This window comes from Drosophila guanche, unplaced genomic scaffold (assembly GCF_900245975.1).
Source record: "Drosophila guanche unplaced genomic scaffold, DGUA_6, whole genome shotgun sequence".
Classification (NCBI taxonomy): Eukaryota; Metazoa; Arthropoda; class Insecta; order Diptera; family Drosophilidae; genus Drosophila; species Drosophila guanche.
The window spans coordinates 4,013,829-4,034,934 of NW_022995754.1; the positions used below are offsets into that span (position 1 = coordinate 4,013,829).

Consider the following 21,106-nt stretch of genomic DNA (forward strand, 5'->3'; position numbering starts at 1 on the left):
AGACCCACATACAGATACAACAAACACAAATTGGATCGGGCGACAGACAGGCTCTGACAGGTGGTCTAGATTTGTATGGCCCAAGGTTCGCTTCAAGCCTTCATTCTGGATTAGTTGCAATTATTGTGGCCTCTTGACATTCTTCTTTATGAAAGCCAACAGTCCAAACATTCCACACACATAGCCCAAAGCAATGGCAATTCCCATCTGCACCCGTACGCACTTATCGATTTTTGTGGGCTGCCCCTTTTACTGACATCGATTTGTCATCAAAAGGCACAAAGATACATCATCGAACTTGCCCTTAAAGGGCTTCCAATTAAATTGAGGCACAGACAGGCGATATATTAACGAGTTAAGAGCAATAAACTAAGGGTTAAAAAACAAAAGCGAAAATAAAGTTCAACTAATTAAAAGACAGAGACGGACGAGCAGTTGGATATTTGATTTTGGTTTGGGTTTTGTTGTTTTTTGGTTCAACCTTTTTTCCACTTAATTGTTATTGAACTTAATTGGATTTTGGAATTACTTGAAACAACAAAAGTATCGTAGAGGTCTAGAGGCCTATAAACGAGCAACAGAAATTGGCTTGGAGGGGGTTTAAGGCAACAGCTGTCATATGAGGGCATTTCGAGGAATGGCACGGATCGTATGGGAGGTCTAAGGGAAATCAAGGGAACCAACAGACACATCGGAAATCCAAGAAAATGTAAGAAAAAACCTGCATAAAACCAAGAAATCAAAATACAAAAATTGTTTTCGTTTATGTAATTGTAATTGTAATGCATCGAATATTGCTTCATTGGAGGTGCTTTTTTTTCTGTTGCTCATTTTTCTATTGAAAGATTCGAAATGGTATCATAACAGAAATTGTTTACGAACAATTCGCGGTGAGGCAGCGAAAATGCAATAAAAGTGGCGGCAGCCACACGGGTCTGGTGTGGTCTCTAGGTTGCTGTGTAGAGTATAAAAGCTGTAGAAATAAGCCAATGAAGCAAACCAAAAGTATAGTGAAAACATGCTACAGAAGAAGATAGAAAATATTGGAATACTCAGATATACACAGTGGAAACAAGGAAAACGTTCCAAAGATGAAACAAATCTATCTAAATCCACAGAAAATTAAAAGGCAATGGACAAACAGTAGCTAAAACGAAATTCAGGGAATACAATGCCCTACGAATATTTCTCTCTACCAAAACATGTTTATCGAGTTTCTAGATCATGTCCCATCTTTAGATATCAATCTGTTCTTTTGATTTCCCCATTTCATTGCAACACACGCTGGACCACACGCAACATTTTCATTTTCTTTCTTCGTTTCTCTAGTATTTTTCCACTTAAACGCAAAAGATTTATGTACTCGTTTTTGCTCAACGGATCACGTAATAAATTTTATTATGACCACAAAATTGAGTCGGGGCAACAGCAAAATTAGAGTAAATATAAACAATGAAAAAACACTTGGAAAATGTTTGAAATATTTAGCCATACATCACAAAACAGAACTCTGGCTTATCGTTTATAAACGTAATTATTATTAGTAGTTTTTGTTCCTGATAATTAGCACGATTATTCATTGCATTGCATATGTATAAAAACATATTTTCCCTTTTATCTGTGGAACAAAGAAAACAAATCAAAAATGCCATTTGAAATGCCATTCAAAATGGGAGACAGCGTCAGACCTCCCTCCCAGCCGTACATAAAATATACAACAATTACACAATGCTTTATGGTACGAAAACATGGGCCCATAAAAAAAAAGTCCATTTCATCAATGTCAGAGAGGCAGCGAGATATTCCCTGTAGATAGAGGCGGCCCCAGCCACCACTCTCCACTCTCTACCGATCTCTGCCTCTACCTTCCACTGTCTACCGATCTCCTACCACTGTTTCTCCCCTCCTACCCTCCGCTGACATGTGTCATGGGTCCATGGACATGGGGCATCAAAAAATCAGCATATGAAATGGTATTTTGTTGTTGTCCAAACCTCAAACACGTGCGGCACAAGCCACAGGCCACAAGAGAGTGTACAGAAACACACATTCGGAGTGCTTTAATCGAACATAATTATGGCCATTAACTTAACTTAACTTTTTTTGGATTTGACGTATTTCTTAGCCAACAATCGAAGGTCAATCCATTGGGGAGTAGCAGAGTTGGGGCATGGCAATGGCGGGGCCTTGTTCATGACTCTCTCGTGCGGGCCGAGCATTTGCATCGATTAAATTAAATGTAGATAAAATAGAAATATAAATAGAAATATACTCCGTATTAATTGCTTGCCTAGCTCGATTCATGGCCTGGCCTCAGACAAAAACAAGTTTTCCTCGTGTGTTACGTTTCTAGAGTTTCCATTTCCATTTTAACTTGGAAATACTATACGCCTTAACCGGCTGATTAGTTCCGAATTGTAGTTAAAACTTGGGGTTCCTCAGCGTGGAAACTGTTTTTTTTTTTATGGGAATAACGCCTTCGATAAAAACACCTCAATAGATCCGACACGACTCCTCGTTATGGTTGAGGGAGCCACGTTTTCGGGGCCACGCCTTTTGGCGGCATTGAACTTCAACCTCTTAAAATATTCAAATTATAGATAAGAGAAAACCAAAAGCCTTTGCCGCTCAAAACAATTGATAGGCCATGAAATGGGGCCCCCGTCAAAAGATAAATCATCCATGAAATGCATTTAGGGTTGAGTTTAGCCAAGGGAAAGGCATCAATCGGTATATTCCCCTATAAAAAGAAGTCATGCCCCTCAAAGAAAATGCCTCTGGGAGTAGCTACCCCAAGGAAATATTATTGTAGGTGTAGTTTCCCCCCAAAAGAAAATGAATTTGGTGGATGTTCACCATGGAAAAATACAGAAAAACCAAATCCGTTGGAAAACTGAAAGAAACAAAAGAAAACAAGTAGGAAAAACAGGTAGGAATCAGGAACAATCAGGGAAATCAAGTGGAGGAGTGCCATCAAAAAGTATACACTTTTGATTCTTTCTTTTCAAGGAATTACTACAGATTGCTCTTCTCCCTCTCGCTTTTCTCCATCAGGGTTTCTTCAGGTAGCTCAGCCTCAGTCCTTCCTCAGGGTGTGGTTCCCATTGTTTTGCATCAACCTCAATAAACCTCAGTCGAATTTGAACTGTTTCAAAAGGTTCAAAGGGGTTGCATGCCATTTAATTGCGTGTTTCGGTGCTTCGGGGACTTAAAGGTAATTAAATTGATACATATTTCATGTCCAAAGGAATGTCCAAAGGAATGCGGAATAATAAGGAATTATATGGTCAACGCCTCAATAAACAATTCACAAAAACTACAGCTCAACGGCAGAGGGACGAGCGGACTTCTACAACATAAATAAAAAGGAAGCGAGTCAAAAAAGGGGAGTGTAGGATTCAGTGTAAATAAAACCCAGCGGAATCTTAAACCGTAAATATAATGGAGACAGTGGCCAGCCGAGCCGAGCCTCAAAATTCCTTAAGGCTTAGCGCTGGTCAGTGAAAAAGAGATCAAATGGCAACGAACCCAAATTACCAGACGACATTTGAGCATCGAATACTCTAATTACATTTTGTGATTGAAAATCTAGAGCAAAACCATATCAATATCAGCAAAGATCTTGTTGCAGTCTGGTTTGAGGGAATAAAATGGAACAGAAATCAAAGTTCTAGCATAATCTTTCAGTTTTCAATAAAAAAATAATAAAAATACAAATAATTCTGGAAAATATGTCGCATTTTTTTGGTACCAAACCGCCTGTCGTCTGCTATTGTTGTATGACTCCACTCCAGTGTCTGTGGCAACGGGAGGAACCTTATCGAGTGCCTGCCTGCACCAGCAGAGATCATTTGTCAATGTGTCAACTGTTGCTATTGTTTCTGGTGTCTGCCTGCCCCCTTCGTGTGGCATCTTCCACAATGTCTCGTCGCATATTTGAAATCTGAGCAATGGAAATTGAGTAATACCCTCCGACCGACTGAGAGGGGTCGGGACAGATTGGTTAGCCGAGATTAGCGGCCGAGTGATGCGGCATTTTATAATGGAAAGAATAAGAATGATGGGGCAAGTTAAGGGGATTGGCTTTTTGCCTTTGAAAATGAGTGGCGCAGGCAGCATCATGCGATGGAAAGATACACACACACATACTTTGGAATGTATCTTTTGACAAGGCCGGTTAGTGCAAGATTAGTGTTAGAATGGATGAAAAAGTCAAAGAGCACATAGATTTTAGAGGCTTTAATTAAGGATTGAAGCTTTGAAATCAGCCGAAAATTTGAGTTAAAGCTGAGAAGGTTTCCGCAAAGCTTTCATCTATTTTTAAGAAATTTTTGAAGCATTAATCACGCTTTTGGCAACATTTTTCTTCTCCAAAAATTATATTTTTACCGCTGTAACTATTATAATCTTCAAAATTATTTATCTTACAGCTATTTCTACATCTTTTTAACCAAATCATGACTTTAAATTAAACATAAAAGTGTCATTGAATAAACAACAATAACAATTAGGTAATGTCTCATTAATGTAATGAAATTAAACCATTTTTGGTTAACGAATTGCTGTGCACTTGACACCTGAAGAGTGTCGTCACCTGTCGCAGCGAAGCAAAACCAACAAAAAAACAGAGAGAAACCTTTCACAATGTAGCCCGAAATTGGTTATACAATTTACCATTTAATGGTAAATGGCTGGCACCCAAAAGGAGACTTAACATTGAACCATGGATAATTTCACACGATCCACACAAAAACAGACAGCAAAAGCCGCAGAGAAAGAGAGGAAAAAGACAGCAAAAGAGTGCGCAATAGACACCCAAAGAGAGTGGCTGATAGGTGGGAGAGATGTTGATGGGACACCCACCTTTTTTTTCTCCACAAACTAATTGCAGGTGGGCCTCTGTAAACGAGTGTTGGCGTTGGCCAAAAGCAAAAAATATTTCATACAATTTTCTGCTCCCATTGTGGTTTTTGATTTATGTTCAAGTATTTATTTTGACAACAGCAGGCCCAAAACGAGACTTTCAAAAGTGATCAGACGAGAGACGTTTTTGTGCAAATCATTTACCAAATGCGAAAATTGGGTTAATTGTAATAGTATTTGAACAGCAGTCCATAAACGGGACCCAAAGAATATTTGTGGCAGAGAAGTATTCAAAGTCAGAGAGAGAGAGAGAGAGAGAAACCGATCTGCGAAGCCTTGAAAATGCATTTGGGGTTTGCGGTTTTGAGGCCCAGCCCGAGATACTGAATGAAAGTCATCCACATTGTCTGAATGGTTGAGTAGATCCGCAGAGAGATGCTACTACTGTACAGAATGCTGATTAGAATACAGCAAAGAGTTAAAGATACGCTCAGGTAGGTAAATGGGCAAGTGGATCAGGTTTGCCCTGAAACTGCGGGGATGTCAGCGCTTTCTTTGTATTAGAAACAATGAAATCTGTCAGAAATCCAACCAATCTCTTATCAAAGAATAACGCTGCAAAGTAGCTGCTTTCATCGAAGATTGTAAGATTCTTCAACTAAAAAACTCACTTCTTTGAGCTACAAAAAAGAAGAATAATCCACTAAGATTTTCACTTCATTAAGCAAACTTTTGTGTAGAGAATGGACGGGCACCACCGTTAAATAGTTTCTTCTGTGCATTCTTTTCATTTTGGTATTTTCTGTAATTTACTTTGATTAAATGCATTGATCATTAAGCGTTCGTTTCGTTTCGTTTCGTTCTACCCAAACGGAAAACTAGTTTCTAGAACGGAGACCCAAAAGATAGCGGCAGCTTCCTGCCATCGTCAAAGCCAAAAACTACAGCAACAACAAAAAAAGCCATTTCGTTGAAGGTAAGCCACATTTTCAAAGAAAACACACAATGAACTAGAGGAGACACCTGCTGCTGGTCCAAGTCCAAGCCGTTAGCTGCCGCAAAAACACAATGGACCCCAGAGTCCAAGTCTTAGTCTTTGCCTCAGCCTCAGCCACTGCCTTAGCCCCTGGGTTGAATGAATGGCTGTGTGGCTATGTGGTATGCAACCTGTAGATATGCCGCTTTATAATTGCATGAACCGCTTGCCGCTGCTGCAGCCGCCTGACCCACTTTATTCACCGAAAAACCCAGCTCTTTGTGGCGGAGTTTGCTGCACCCGCAGCCCAAAAACAATCATTGACTTTGTATGCACGTAAATTAGTGGCAAGTATATCCAAGAGCCCGCATGTAAGAACCAACTTAAACTCTGTTGAACTTTAAACACACATTTTCCACAAAGTAAACCCTACTTTTCCATCAACATTTGACTTTTTCAGTCACTGAAAATTAGTTAAAATTCCCCTTTCCATCGTTCCCCTCTAAATTTAAGTTTTATTTCTTGCAAAACAATGGAGGCATTGCGCAAACGCATCTCGGGCTTCTTCTTCAAGGTGGAGCCATCGAATCCTGACGAACCAAATCCCAAGGAAATACTAGAATTTGTGGAGAAGCAACGGCGGGAGGAGCAAGAGAAATCCTTGGATGAAACCGGCTTCGGTATGGACCAGATCAAATCTTTGCCTAATCGTGAAACCCCAATAGATTCTCTGAACCAACCGAATCCATCGGATGAGGGTTTCCATTTGCCGCGTTTCTTGTGGCCGCAGGAGCCCACATCAACCAACTCGAAAGGCATCGACTACCAACTGGAGTTTGTCAACTTTGTGGAGCGCAATACACCCAAGGGTTTCCCCCAGAAACTCAACGATATGCTGCCATATATGGCCGTAGGTTTCGTTGCCTGGCCAGCCTATTGGCTGTATCGTGGCTACCAGTGGCAGCACAAAAGGAATACGGAACGGATTGGCTTCTATATACAAAGGGTGAGCAAAGAAAATTGTCTTAAAAGATGCTTTAATTAGAGAGAATAATATACAAAAATACGGACAAAGTTCTAGTAGTTTGCTGATATTTTCTGGGTTTTTAGTGGTTCTTAAAGATGTATCCATTCGCTTATATACAATTTGCATATATAACCAATGAAAATTCCTTTAATTTCGTCTCTTTAAAGACCCATCAACAGGCGAAACTCATTCAGGTGGCCATTCTGGCCGCAGGTCTCATGATGGCCTTCACGGGACACCATTCGGGCAACATACTAAAGGTCCACGATGTCGACTTTAAAAACAAGGAATCCGAGAATACTGCAGACTCGGACTAGCACCAAAGTAAGCCTGTTCATAGCACTCCCCTGTGAGTGTCTATCAAATATTTGATTCCTTACAAAATTCAGTAACCAACTAAAAAAATAATAATGGGGCTTTGGAGCTATTTTGGGAGTGTGAAAAGCTGGACAGTGAACCACATCTGGCGACCTGTGACGCCCATAGCACCTCAAGAAGCGGTGGTGCCGCCCAATTTGGGCGAAGACATACGACAGGTGGTGAATGACGAGGGCTTCGAGAATGCCTACGAAACGGTAGCACCATTTTTGATGGCCGGCTTGGGCTGCTGGCCGGGCTATTGGATATTTCGAGGGCTCGACTATCATACGCACAGGGCGCACATTCCATTACCCATCTACATAAATCAGGTGAGGCGTGAAGATCTTTGGACTTTTCTAGTCGTAACTGTTTTCTTTTTTTGTACTTTTTAGACCTTTTATCAGGCCAAAATATTGCAATTGCTCATCATTCTGGCTGGCACCTTTACCGTGCTCAACAGGCAGCGTGGAAAGCGTTCGAAGATGGTTCAAACATAACAATTTTCAGCTCCCAAACATGCAACAGAAGCCCCCATACATACATTTTGGCTACAGCTTAAGAATGCTTCCGTTTGGTATACCCCGCATCGAAAAAAATTAGAGATCTAAGCGCAAACAAATAAATTTCTGGTGTCTTTAATCAATCATTTCATTAAGTATTTTTTCAATCGCACATTTCAACATTGGACTTTTGATTTGCTTTAAAATGGATTCGTTATCAGAGCTTCTGATTGCGGCAATGTTGCTCATTGAATCCGAACGCAATCCTTTCTTCATTGTCGAGTCTCCACCGTTGAATCTCCCTTGCTGATCAATGAATCTGAGCTCAAATTCTTGTTTCTAATTGCGTAAAAATCACTCTTCATTTTCATATTTTCCATTGTCTTGACCAGCCCCGATTCGATTTTCATTACACGCACCTCCTGCTTCAATGTTCTGATCATTTCCGCCAATTGCTTGGGCTGGACCCCGTGGCGCATCAACTCAATGCAAATGCGAGCCGTTTCGGGTGTTAGTCCCGAATTCACACTGTCGAGCATGCCACAAAGCACATCCTGAATTTTGCGGTCCCTTTGGGGATGCTCCTGGCAGCTATTAGGCATTTTTCTGGCATAAACTTTCAGTTGAATTAGTCAACTGTGGTAAAAGGCAGGGCCTACTGATTTTGTTTGGAAATTTTAAAACAGATTTTGGTTTTGGATTACGTTTTTGTTTGTCGAGAAATATCTCGATCACAGGCACCCATGAGTTTTCACAAATCAGATTCCCATGTCAAAAGGACGCCAGTCGCCTAAAAATATCAGTCTCATTTGGCTGTTTGCTTTAACAACATTTAACATTTACTGTCCAGCAACGACAAACAGTTTTGCACAACAAATTGTAACAACAAATTTTAACAACAAAATTGTAACAACAAATTTTCAACAAACAATTTTGAGAAAAAAATTTTAACAACAAATTTTGATTTTCGATATAAACAAAAAAAACCACAAAGAAATTCAATTCGAAGACAGAGACTGCAGAGAACAATCGCAGACAGCATGCAGAGCTGTCCCAGTCCCACAAATGAAGAGCCCCAGGAGGAGGCTATACCTGCCGCAACTGAGGATGCTGAGGATGAAACACCAAAGCCCGCCGAATCCATGCTACAGAAGCTCTTCAACCGCCAGGAGTTCAAGTTGGCTTTTGCCAAGCATTTGAGCGTCCTCGATGAGTCCGATTCGGAAGACGATGAAGACTACGACGAAGACATGCAGCGTCTTCGTCAAGGCTTCTTCGACATTATGTCTCACTTTACGCTTCTAACGCATGAAGAGATTAAAGCCAGCGGCGGTGCACGCACTGAACAGGATGTCGTGCTTGAGATCCTTGACGATCTTCGCAGGCTGCGCATCGAGTTCAAGATTCCCAATCCCGATGGCACATTCAGAACTCTTATTGAGTTGAAGAGTATTTTCCTGAGGAACTTCCAGAAGTTTGTGGACATTTATCAGATCACCGCAGACATCACAACAGTCCCCGAGGTGATGACGGTCGAGGTGATGCCTGTGGATCGCTATCCTCGTGTCAAGCTCCCCAGATCGATTCGCCACTGGTTTCCCGAACAATATCCGGAGACCATGTTGAATGGCCAAAGCCTAGAACGTTTGCCAAGTTTGGCCAAGGGCCAGACGCTGCAGGAACTGTTGGAGAAGTGGAATTCCGCACGGTCGTCCAAGAAAGGAGACCAGAAGCAAACCTGAATAGAAAGATCCCGAGCTCATAAAATTATCATTTGTTAAGCCATCAGAAATATATACACAATCTTCTACTATAATCTTTTTTCCTCAATTCTTTTTCCAATCAACGCTCTACTACACTTTTGTGCCACTTTTCGTGCCCCAATCGAAAAACCCTGCCACATAAACCCATTACCAGTTTTAATCTGCTCGGTGGCAGCCTGAAGCTCCGTTTTCAAGTTCAAAGTTCAGTAATGAGCTGCCACCTGATGCCTGGTGCTCCACTAAACTTCCCTCCCCGGCAAGACCCGTATCTGTGGTATCTTTGTTGCTGTGCTGATTGCGCACCCCGCGGCCAGCAAGTGGAAAGATAAATTAGCTGCAAATTAAACACAATTATATACGCCACAGAGAGGCGGCACGCTCCAGTCTACGCAGAGAAAAGACTCTCTTAGAAATGAAATATGGAAAGAGATGGAAAAATCTCCGCTGGCAAAACAATTAAAAAGCGCTTATAAATGAAGATCTTTCATTGTTTTTCCTCTTGGTGTGCTGTCTCAAGCCCGATAAGTGCGAGCAAACACTTCTTTTTCCCTACTCCAGAGGGTAGCACAGCACCGCGTTGTTTTGTTGTGTGTGATCTATGGGCTAGCGGTTCTCCGTAACGTTTAGTTTTCTCACCTGTATGAGATACATTTTGCAGCAGCTGTATCTGTATCTTTCTGTCTGTGTCTTGTTCCGTTTTGAATGCTAATTATGCAGCAAACTCCTGTGGCAGCAACTGCATCTGTTTGATGCTGATTCTTTTATCGTTTTGCTCTACTTCGAATTTAGTTCACTTTTGATTGCTCGAATTCCTATCGAGTTTATGCCCGTGCAAAATGCCAAATGAAAATGTAAGGAAAATCTTTGCTTGCTATGAAAATCTAAAACTTCACTTCAGAGCGAAGCAATTTCCAGCACTTGAAATTAAAGTTTCTTCGTTGGTTTTTTGGAAATTAAAAGGGGTTGTTTGTCGGCCGTGTCTTATTGTACAGTCTTTATATAGTCGGGCTATATAAACGCAATTAGTCATCGGCACCGTATAAAAAACGTAACAAAAGTTGGTTAATAAGAAGGAAGTGAGTTTTCCTTGGGGTTGGCTTCCACAGAGGGTTGGTTGGTAACACACTTTTTCGGTTTTTGTTTTATTTGTTGACCCTCGCACTATGGGAACTATGCTCGCATTTTGTTCACTTGTTTCACATGAGAAATGCCTTCACAAGGTGGCTTCTTCGCACACACAAAATCGATCAAACAAATACATTTCAAGGCACAACAATCCGTAAGGCGCAATCTATGGATAATTGAGGCACATTCTATGCTGTAGCTGGGAGGCACAATCCGCTTGCTTATAACTTGTAGGCACACACGTATTCTGGAGGTACCTCTGCGCAGGCGCTTTAACTTTACTTTAACTTTTATTTACTGTTACATTTATTTATACAATTATTTACAGTTCGTCGGTTTGTTAGCGGGGTGTTTGTTTTTAGTGCATTTTAGTTTTCTTTTTATCGCAGGTGACCATTTCGATGGCGTGGACAAGGCAATACTGAGAGTCTGCCTGTGGAATTTACACAAATCGAAATTTTTTATTTTCAAACTTTGCTGTGCGCGCGGGTTTGGGCTCCCATTGTGAATTGTGTATCATTTGTGAATGGGCAATTTGTGGATGGCAATTTCTTGTCCGGGAATTTCTCACAGGTTTTTGATGAGAGCGAGCGCTCATAACTGCGTACAAATTATAGCATGTTGCTGGAAAACACGCTGTGATATCTGTAGACTCAATTTTGTATAGAATTTCTGAGTTTAAAAGGTAAAAGAGCTAAAAATTTGAATGAATATAAAAAAAGTTCAATAGTTTCAACCAAAGAATGAAACTTGCTTAACCGGGCCATAACATTGTTGCTTGTTTTCTAGCAGTTACCCAACTCTGTTGGGTTGCAACATGTGTCCAGAAATGTTTAGTCGCTCTCACTCTCTCTCTTGCTTGTGGACTCGATTCGCGTGTGTGGACTCCAACCAGCTCATACTCGCACATGTTGTATCGCATGGAAATATTGCTGATAACCGTGCAACATGTTCGTGCTACATGCTCGACAGATTCTTTTTGGGGGCTTGAAATTGGCTTTGACATTCGGAATTTGGATTATTTTCGTGATACATTACCACCCCCGGTGGGGGTGTGGAGAACTATCAGATAGAAGTGGAGCACTGCCACTGTGGGAAGCCGGCGCCCACTTGGAATTTTCTTAATTTGTTGATTATTCCGGCAAGTGAAAGGCAAAGTGGAACAGAAATTGGTCTTAATGGAAGCTAAATGAATTAAATAGGTGATGGAAGCCCAAGGGAGAGGCATACTTAGCATGGGGTTTAAGCATTAGTATAACCCGGAAGATACAAAGTTTAATCCCCTTCAATGCATTAGGATCAAATTAATTTCTGTTACAAAGTAGAGCAAAGAAACTTTCTTCTACAACTCCAGCCAGATCTCGCCAAAAAGCTGGTTGCCCCTCTACGATCACCAAAACCCCTCCATCAGTGGCAGCAGCAGCCACCGCCCCAATCTCAATCCCAGGCGCAACCTAATCCGAACTTCAATCCCCCCCAAACCCCACACCCAGTCGCATATCTTTCTCTCTCTATCTCTCCGTGGCTTGTGGAACGCATTGCAACAGGTTCGCGGCGGCATAAGAAAAAAGTCCGCAAAAAAGGGAAAAAAACAAGAGGCCCCCATAATAATTAATAACGATCGACCGAAGCCCATGCGAAATGCTAAAAAGGAGAAGGAGGTTGAGGTAGAGGTAGAGGAGGTGGGGAAGTGCGTAAATAAAATAAAGAAAAACAGGAAATTTTGTTGTGCGGCATAAGACTGTTGCAAGAGATGTAAGATGCCAGATATTTCATAACCTGTCAACGAAAGAGCGAGCGAGATGAGAAAACTGCGGATGGATCAAAGTGGTGCAAAAAGGAGGTGGAAATTGCAAATAATTTCATTCAACAAAACCCAGTCAAAGAAAATCCTGAAAACCTCAAATCACATCTACTTTTTCTCCCTCACCCTCTCTGTCGGTAAATGAAAATGAAATTGAAACTCTGGCGCTTCGATTTGGCCAATTTGTTGTGGCGCGGCTGGCTTTTGGCCATGCCTGCCTGATCTTCTGGCATCTTGTGGCATAAATGTGTGGCACCCCGTGATAAATGCAACGAATCAGAAAATGAAACAACAACAAAAACAACAACCTGCAATCAAGCAAACGAAAGTGAAACAAAAGCGCCGCACAGACCAGAGACTGGGAGAGGAACGTACAAAGAGCGAGGAGCAGGAAAAAAAAAACTTGCAATTTCCATTTTAAATACGCAACAACTTTCGGCTAGAGGCAGGCCTCCGCCATATCCTACACTGAATCAGCCTCGATGGAGAGTGGCAGGAGAGGTAGGACCAGGCCCAAACCAAAGACCCAGAGAGACAGCCAGAGACCCAGAGATAGAGGCAGACATAAACAACCCAAAAGACTTGGCTTACAGACTCTGCCAGCCGTCGACTGTTTGTTGTCTGTGGATCGTCTGGCTCTTGATTGGAGGCTGCCCCAAAGCATAAAGAGTTGAGAGGGAACGCGGAGACAGCCCTGAAAGCAGCAAACGACAGCAGAGGGAAGAGAAAAGAGCTCTGAAAGGGCGCAGGAAACATCCATGAAGTAGAAATCTGTAGTCTGAAGTTGGTGGAGTCTGTGGAGAGCCTTTGGGATTCGCTGCTTTGGCGCATGGGGGTATGTCATCAATATAAATTTCATTTCGCATTCATCATAATTTTCATGCATTTAATTTGTATCATAAATTGTCTGCTTTCTGGCTTTTAGAATCTAGTAAACGACTGCAAAAGCGACTGCAGATTGCTGATTCCAGATTGCAGATGAGTTTCGAAGGCCATAAAATCCAGAGATTCACAGATATGAAATCTTCAATTAGTTTCGTGTGGGTGGAAAATGTTGTAGGAGAAGAAAAATGGAAAAGAAAACAACTGGCGTGGGAGAAGTTATGTTTATGATATAAATTCTGGATTTGCTTTTGTATGTGGAACATGCGAAAAGATGAAAACTTCAATAGGAAAAGGAAGCATAGCGGAATTTCCTTCAATTTATTTCAGAGAGTTGTCTTTAGATTTCCGCTAAAGCTACAGAAAATATTTTGTTTATTTCTTCTCAAAAATAAGTTCTAAAACTGCTCTCAAAAATCTCAAAAATTGCTCTTCAGCCTATTTGAAGCCCCAAAAACAATTCACTAAATTCTTTGCAGTTCAAACCCTTCTTCATTGCTTTTTCCTGTCACATTTTCACTTTAACTTTGCAGGCGGAATACATCTAGCTGGGAGACTGTCAAACAGGGAGGCTCATTGATCATCACGCACTTCAGTTTGCACATCAGGCAGAGTCATTCAGTCGGGCCTTCAGCTAATTGACATACCCCTGGAGAGAAGGAGACATTAAACCCACCAGATGGATTTGCAAATGAGCAAAAGGCACCACACAAACAGACATGTTTAAGTTACGAACAACCCAGAGATTCAATGAGTATGAGCAGCAGCAGCTACGTCGAGTATCTCGATGCGCACACGTCTCTGAATGTTGTACAACTATCAATAACAACGAAATAACACAAGATAGAGATACAGGAGACAAGTGGCATGAGGCATGAGGCAAGAGGCAGCCGACGACTGTCTGTAGACTGGTTTGTTGTTGTTGTCTTCGCTTTGGGTTGAAGATCGTTAGGCGCGACAAGAGGTCATCAGGTAAAGGAGGAAGCCTAAGGTAATGAGCAGAAGACACAGAGAGGGAATGTGGCAGAAAATGAGGCTCTTCAGCGGAGTATCTCACGGGTTCACAAGTGTTTTGTGGTCTCCACTCTCTCTCTCTCTCTCACACAAATGAGCCAATAATTTCCGTGGTCTCGCCAGCGTCTGCAGCAGATATCTGCTCGTAATCATTCGAAAATTGATTGGGAAAATCCATTATATGAATCATTTCTGCGTAGGGGATGCGTATGCACATGCTAATGGCTGCATCCTACTGGAACTTCCTCATAAAAACCGTAACGTTACGCCTCGAAGAGGGGAAGTCCTAAGTAAACAATTTTCCACAGTTTTTATTGACTTACGCAATGATTTCCTTTTTTATTGTATGGAACGGAAAACTTACCTGCAAAAGACAAGAGAGTTTTGTGGATTAGTCATTTGGCATAAGGAAAAAAGACATAGAAAAACATTTCACAAGGCGATAGATTACACAGAGCGAAAAAGTGAGATCAAAGTGGAGAGTGGCGAGACAAAAGTGGAGTGAAAATGTCGAGAGATATGCGTGGAAATGATTAAGCAATTTCCGTTGACATGCAATTTTTCCTAAATAGAGCAATCGACGAACAGTAAAGAAAAGCCGTGGAAAATATGGGGGGGGGGGGGGAACTATTTATCTTCAATTCCCAGTCATAAATCAAGTTTCTCGATTGAGGTTTTTGCGACAGATTTGTGGCTAACCAAACGACAATTAATGCTCATGGAATGCGTGGTAAAAGATACTGCACAGATGGAGATACTCTAGCTGGGGTTTGCTTTGACTTTGAGGACAGCATTTGTGGTGCAGATACTTGAGGTATAAATAGAATGCCTAATAGATCTACTAATTCCTTTTTAATCCCTTCTCTCAAGCAGTTCCTACCGACTTAAAGGACCTTCTGTTATGCCTTTCCTGTTCCCGTAGATTTCCCCTGATTTTCCATTCATCAACCACCAACCTGGGCCTGCCCTGATCCCAGTTATACCACGAACTACCCATGCAACTTCCTTGTTTTCCCAGGCTGCCAATTCTCTGCTAACCTCTACTGATGTCTTCACTCATAATTCTCTGGGAAAAATATCTCCATCGCCCATGCGATCCACCCTCGTAAAGAAAGAGATCTTCGACACCTGCCTGCCGACGACCTGTTGCCTGGTTTGCTGTGGTGGCGCAACATCTTTCTTCTCTCTCCACTCAATTGATGGATGGACAAGCCGAGAGATACTTGCGCCAAGCCAACACATTGGTGTGAAATTTATTTTGGTCAGAAAAATCTCTTTTGGAGGCTCCACAGTTCAATGGATGTCGAGACATAAAGGGTCTCCTTTTCTTCAGTTTTTTTATGGACAGTTAAACAATTATATTTGGTATTTACGACTGACAGACTAGCTGGGGAAATATGAGAGATGTAAAAGATGATGCAATGCGACAATCGATGAAGGAAAGGCAGGGAGGCCCATTGCCAGGAGCTGAAACCAGAAAACGAGCACTGGCACTGGCTCTTGGACCTGGTCTTTGGGCACTTTCGTTTTTCGCTTTCGCAACGCGCTGCGCGAGTACTTTGTTGCTTTGCTTTTTGTATCCAGTTGGTCACGTAATGTGCTTTGGTTTTGACCATTAAGAAATTCTTTGTAGCCACGCCCAGCAAGTGTCGGTCGGCATAAATCACACGAGTGGTGGAAAAGTGCCAGCCCCCACTTCGATGGGCCGATGGGCGATGGTGTGTGCATAAATTTAATCAGCCATCGGTCGCGTCTCGCTCTCTCTCTGCAACTAGAAGACAATCAATGTACAATCCACCAACTAAATATAGCTCACAGCCACAGACATAGCCAGAGCTGTGGTTTCGTCATGGATAGTAGATTTCATCTTTAAAAAAAAGGCCCCTGTTCCGAGCACACGTTCAGATCTCGTTTTGGATTGTTTTATGGGAAGGAAACCCTAGAGATACTCTTGCTTATGGGTGGAATATCATCTTATTTAATGAAGATTTGAGCTGAGATTTATTTATTATTTTTTAACATATTCTACTTATCTTTTTTAAAGTTTTCTATTATTTTTTAAAGGGTTTTCTGATATTTCCTGATATATATTTTTATTATAATCATTTTCTGACCCTCTTCTTGTGTTTTCTGATATTTTGTAAATTTTTGTAGCGCAACCGCCAGTCATGTACTCCCTCCCACGCTTCGGCTACAAAAAAAAAAGTTACAAAAGTACGTTTTGATATTTAAAAACAAAAACCTAAATTAATTTTTGTGATGTGTTTTTTTATGAAATCTTTCTGCGGCTGTTTTTCTAGGTGCGTACTCGTGTTTTCCCTAGTTTCTGGAATCATTTGTAAAATGCTCACGTGCCATCGGTGGTTGGGTTGGTTTGGTCTTTCTTGTTTTGCCACAAAAAGGCACGTTTCAGGTTAAAGAAAACTCAAATCCGTCTGACTATTTGTGTGCATATTGTTTTATGTTAATTTTCTATGACGGACCCTCAGGAGAAGTTCACTGAGATGGAATGCCTGGCCAATCCTTAAGCAATAGGTGCGCCATTCGCTACAAATTAATTGCAATGCTTGTATGCAAATATCATAATAACCATTCCTTCAATCTTCAATTCAAATTACATGAGACAGACCCATATATTGCAGGGCCACCTCCCCTCTCCTGAGGCGGTATGCAAATTCGATTTGTGACCAAAAAACAAGGCGCGAAACAATTTTCCAACCCACGCCGGGCAGCCAACAACCAAAGCAACGGAGAAACGTGTTTTTGCATGTGAACTTGAATGAAATGCCAGAGAATTGCTCAAGAATTGGGTTACAGACAAGCGGTTGGCCCGTAAATATACCAAAAACAAAGAAAAAGAAACCGCACAAATCACAGAAAAACCCGCAAACCCCGCAACACCGAAGTTGTCTCCACACACTCGGATCACTCGAACGACAGACGACAGATTGATGAATCGCTACACGCAGTGGAGAAGGCGGAGTTACTTCTCTAAGATGGCAAATTGTAGGAGAAATTTATTGAAATTATGCTTCCCATAAAGAAAGACATGGAAGAGAGTCAAGATCAGGGAGAGATTGAGGTAGACATCAATGGGAATTCGTGCAGCTATGATAAATTATGAGAATTAGTGTGAATTATAGAGCTTAAAACAGAAGAGAATCGGCTATCAAAAAACAAACAAAAATCTAGATTTCAGCTCAGCCTAAAATAAATACTAAAACCTAAAACTAAGCCAGATCGAAACCAAAAAAATCTCTCAAGAAAAATATCTCTTTCAAAACTCAATCATTAGGCAAAACACTCTCCCAAAAATCAATCAGCAAAAGCCAACAAACCATCAACAAAAGATCATTTATCTTAATCTTAATCATTAAAACCAACAAAAGCCTACAAAGAACTCCAGACGGAAAGATCATTAAGTTTACACAAAAGATACATATAATCAAAATGGAAGCATAGTAAAAGATAGTTGTAGACATTTTCGAACTTCCAGCGACTAAAATTGGCATTTTTTAAATCAAATTTGATACGTGAAATGCTAATTAACGTAATTTCAATTTGTTGCAACCGCAGAAACACATTTCTGTTGGTCAGGCAGGCAGGCAAATCGAATCAATCAACGATTGATCGTTGCACATGCCAGCAAAAGACAATCAAAACATTATCGCAAAGAAATGCGAAAAAAAAACGCAAAAAAAAGATTAATGAACAGAAAATGTAAGAAAATTGTACATTAAATTGGACGCACACCACACATGGACTTTCACTTTCACGCAGAAAAGCCGCAGCACAAGAAAAGCGTTTCTCTAAGGGAAAACTCTTGAGATCTACGCGTACGCAATGGAAAACGCATTGACACGCGGCCGCCTGTTTATCGTTGTCCCTGGCAATTGTTTTAACTGAATTGTTTATCGGAAATGAAGGAGGTTTCCCCCCACGACAAGTTCGTTGCCATGACAGTCGGCCTAGCGGGTGGGTCAGCCTATCTCTTATTTTGACCTCATTGCCTGAGAGTAACCGAAACAGAGTCAACGCACATGCCCCCTTTTCATATTTGACCCAGTTCCAATTATTTTTCACGCTCAAATTCGCTTCAAAACCGAACCCACACGCATTTCAGGGTCATTCACTTAAAGTATTTTCACATTTGAGTTTTTTTTTGCAAATATTTTGTACCTCTCGTGATGTTGTCAGATAATTAAACTATTTCTGGCTTTCGAACGTTTAAAATATGCTTTTCCTTTTGTTGTTTTTCAAGTGTATCTAAATCGTATTTGTTTCTTTTTCTATATGCATCTAGATGTCTGCTTAATGCTAATTAATGTCTAGATGGGACTCTACGCTACGTTCCACGCAAACATTTATTTAGAGACGCGTATTTTTGAGCTAAATATTCCCTTGGGTTGGAGAAAAAAAAGAAAATTATTTTTTGAAATTTTCAGAGAATGAAAAACTTGAGGATTTGGGCAATAAAACTAGATTAAAGATTCAAATAAAAATGAATTATTGGTAGCATTTTTAAAGGGTTTTTGTGATCTTAATATCGAGAGATTTTATCCTCAAATATTCAATTATTTTAAAGCATTTTTATGGGCAATAATTGTAACCAAAACTGGCACAATTTCCCTCCCAAAATTGGCGAAAAATAAAAAATCGTTCCGTTATATTTTCCGAAAGATCATTAACCCTTTCGACATTTAAGCGAATTTTTACACACATCTTCGGCTGCCATTAATCTTTGCGAAAGTCTCATTATAGCAGTCTGAACTGTTTCAGTGTTTTGACCGAACAATTTTTCATAATTTAATGAGACAAAAATAACGAGATATATCGTAAAAAGACCCTGATATTATATAGCTATTGAGTACGTGTTTTCCTCCATCCGAACAATCTGTCACTTTTTAACACTTGCTCTCCCATGTCGCCAAAAGAACAAATTGTATTCTTTCGATTGTTATTTTTTTGGGATTTTCTTTGGGAAACAAAAAAAAATATATATATTTGGGTTGACGGAAGTGCGCGTGTCGGCGCGACGCCATTTAAGCCAAAAAAATATATGGAATATGGCTATAGAATGTGTATTAAAAAGCGGAGAGTAAAAAAAAGTGTACGATTGCATTAATATTTCAATGGCGTTTGGAACGCGCAAATCTGTGACGCCCTCGAGTCGCGGTATTTGGCAAAGTTCGATGTTGAAACCTGACTTGAATAACGAATGAATTTGGCGGCACTTGATTTCCCTATATAGAAATTACAAACAGTAGCAGCAGATACGTTGTCCCGGTATTTGCGTATCTATAAGGAATAAATAAACCAGTCGGCCATCAACTAAATGTCGGCCCTGTGGCCTGCATAAACAATTTGACGTCAATACGAATGGAAATAAAGATCTGCTGGCTTCTAGAATCATTCAAAAATCAAAATAAAGCAAATGTTTTCCTATTTGTTTTTCTCTTGGGTATAAATCAAAAAGCTATTAGAAATTGTCTGGAAAAGATACAAAGATGCGTAGGCCACATAAAGAAAATTGCGTTTTTCTGAATGGGTTTTCTAACAAATTTTAAGTGTGGGTTAAAGCTCGGCCTCTCGTGCAGATTGAGTCTTTACACTAAGGGTGATAGAACCCCAAGGGGGGGAAAATAGCTAGAAAAAAACACTCAAAAGAAATGCAGTGCCAAAGGGCGGCTTTTGGCAAACAAAAGCAAAATGCTTGTGGCATGCAACATTGAAAAATAAATAGGCAGAGAGAGAGCCAAAGAACATTTAGCCGGTGACCCTTAAAAAGCAATATTTGACATTTGTGCTCAAAAGATACATTTTATGAGTGCGGCAAAAAGAAACAAAAAAAAACGAAAAGAAAAAGCTATGAGAAATGAAGGGAATTGGCTGGAGATTTGGTGGAGCAAGAAAATATGCAGATATACGAATCAATATTAACCTACATAAAGACTTCTCAAAAAACATCTAGTTCCATGTATGACAGAATTCCATCCACCTAAAAAAGCTGTTCACACTTTTTTTGACATTTCTAGAGCTACTCGAATGATATATGTACATCCCACCATTTTCAACTCATCAGAGGCATAAAAACTGCCAAACGAAATGATTTAAGGCATTCTGCCCTGCCGTCATATTTGAAGCCAACAAATGATTTTTAGTTGAACTTATTTTTGGTGGGAGGCCTTAATTGCCAACAAGATGATCCAATTTTAGAGATAGAGAGGAAAACTATTGGAAAAGCACACGAACACACACACACAAAGATGGGGAGATAGATGCGGCTGCCAAATAGATACAAAATGCGTAAGAGAAACTAAGCAAATGGAATAGATACAGATACAAAAAACTGATTCATGATGAAAGCAACACAGCCACACCTCTCTCTGGATCACTCTCTGTGTACTGATGTAATCTTCAACGGATGTTTACATAGCCAACGCTGGTACTTACACTTATGGCGCGTACTGTTGGGCATTTATATGTAGATGTGGATGTGGAGCTACTTTTATCATTCCAGAACTGAAAGTTAGTCGCTCTTCTGTTGCGATTTCTACCTTTCTTTGTGGCTTTTGTTTAGGCCGCTCACGTTGTCACAGAAACACACACGACGACGCGCAAGAAGGGGTAACGGGCATGGGTTTAGGGCACGGTCGGGTGACAAGGGGGGGGGTTTGGGATAGGACCCAAAGTATGTTAGAAAGTAAAACGCGCGAAACAACAGAAACTATTGATTACTGCGGGCACAAAACACAACACTCTCAAACGACTCGACGTACAGGGCGGGGGGCA

The 21,106-nt window shown here is 40.8% G+C and overlaps 4 protein-coding genes across 10 annotated transcripts in view; 2 read left to right on the forward strand and 2 right to left on the reverse strand.

Moving 5' to 3' along the window:
• The window catches only part of LOC117588911 (supervillin), a 123,798-nt gene extending 102,889 nt beyond the window's left edge, over nt 1-20,909 (reverse strand). For 2 of the 7 annotated variants that reach the window (XM_034280477.1, XM_034280478.1), the window contains exon 1: nt 10,126-11,089. In XM_034280477.1, coding sequence (XP_034136368.1) covers nt 10,126-10,140 — 15 coding nt within the window. In that variant the 5' untranslated portion in view covers nt 10,141-11,089. Of the gene's footprint in view, nt 1-10,125; nt 11,090-20,767 lie in introns of those variants that run through there. The other 5 variants (XM_034280470.1, XM_034280468.1, XM_034280472.1 and 2 more) reach the window with 5 other exon arrangements.
• On the forward strand, nt 6,318-7,196 carry LOC117588915. Its single transcript, XM_034280488.1, has 2 exons — nt 6,318-6,845; nt 7,034-7,196. Exons 1-2 carry the CDS (start codon nt 6,372-6,374, stop codon nt 7,181-7,183), a joined length of 624 nt encoding a protein of 207 aa, XP_034136379.1. The 5' UTR covers nt 6,318-6,371; the 3' UTR covers nt 7,184-7,196.
• LOC117588916 lies at nt 7,215-7,865 on the forward strand. Its single transcript, XM_034280489.1, has 2 exons — nt 7,215-7,555; nt 7,619-7,865. The coding sequence occupies exons 1-2, from the start codon at nt 7,277-7,279 to the stop codon at nt 7,721-7,723; spliced, it is 384 nt and encodes a 127-aa protein (XP_034136380.1). The 5' UTR covers nt 7,215-7,276; the 3' UTR covers nt 7,724-7,865.
• On the reverse strand, nt 7,843-8,343 carry LOC117588917. Its single transcript, XM_034280490.1, has one exon. The coding sequence runs from the start codon at nt 8,326-8,328 to the stop codon at nt 7,999-8,001; it is 330 nt and encodes a 109-aa protein (XP_034136381.1). The 5' UTR covers nt 8,329-8,343; the 3' UTR covers nt 7,843-7,998.
• Nucleotides 20,910-21,106: the final 197 nt, after the last annotated feature.

What these genes read in the sequence shown, in the direction of transcription:
- LOC117588916 (XM_034280489.1), top strand. Translation starts at nt 7,277, where the DNA reads ATGGGGCTTTGGAGCTATTTTGGGAGTGTGAAAAGCTGGACAGTGAAC. An exon ending in TACCCATCTACATAAATCAG is followed by an intron (nt 7,556 to 7,618) that starts GTGAGGCGTGAA and finishes TGTACTTTTTAG; the next exon opens with ACCTTTTATCAGGCCAAAAT.
- LOC117588915 (XM_034280488.1), top strand. Translation starts at nt 6,372, where the DNA reads ATGGAGGCATTGCGCAAACGCATCTCGGGCTTCTTCTTCAAGGTGGAG. An exon ending in TTGGCTTCTATATACAAAGG is followed by an intron (nt 6,846 to 7,033) that starts GTGAGCAAAGAA and finishes GTCTCTTTAAAG; the next exon opens with ACCCATCAACAGGCGAAACT.
- LOC117588917 (XM_034280490.1), bottom strand. Translation starts at nt 8,328, where the DNA reads ATGCCTAATAGCTGCCAGGAGCATCCCCAAAGGGACCGCAAAATTCAG.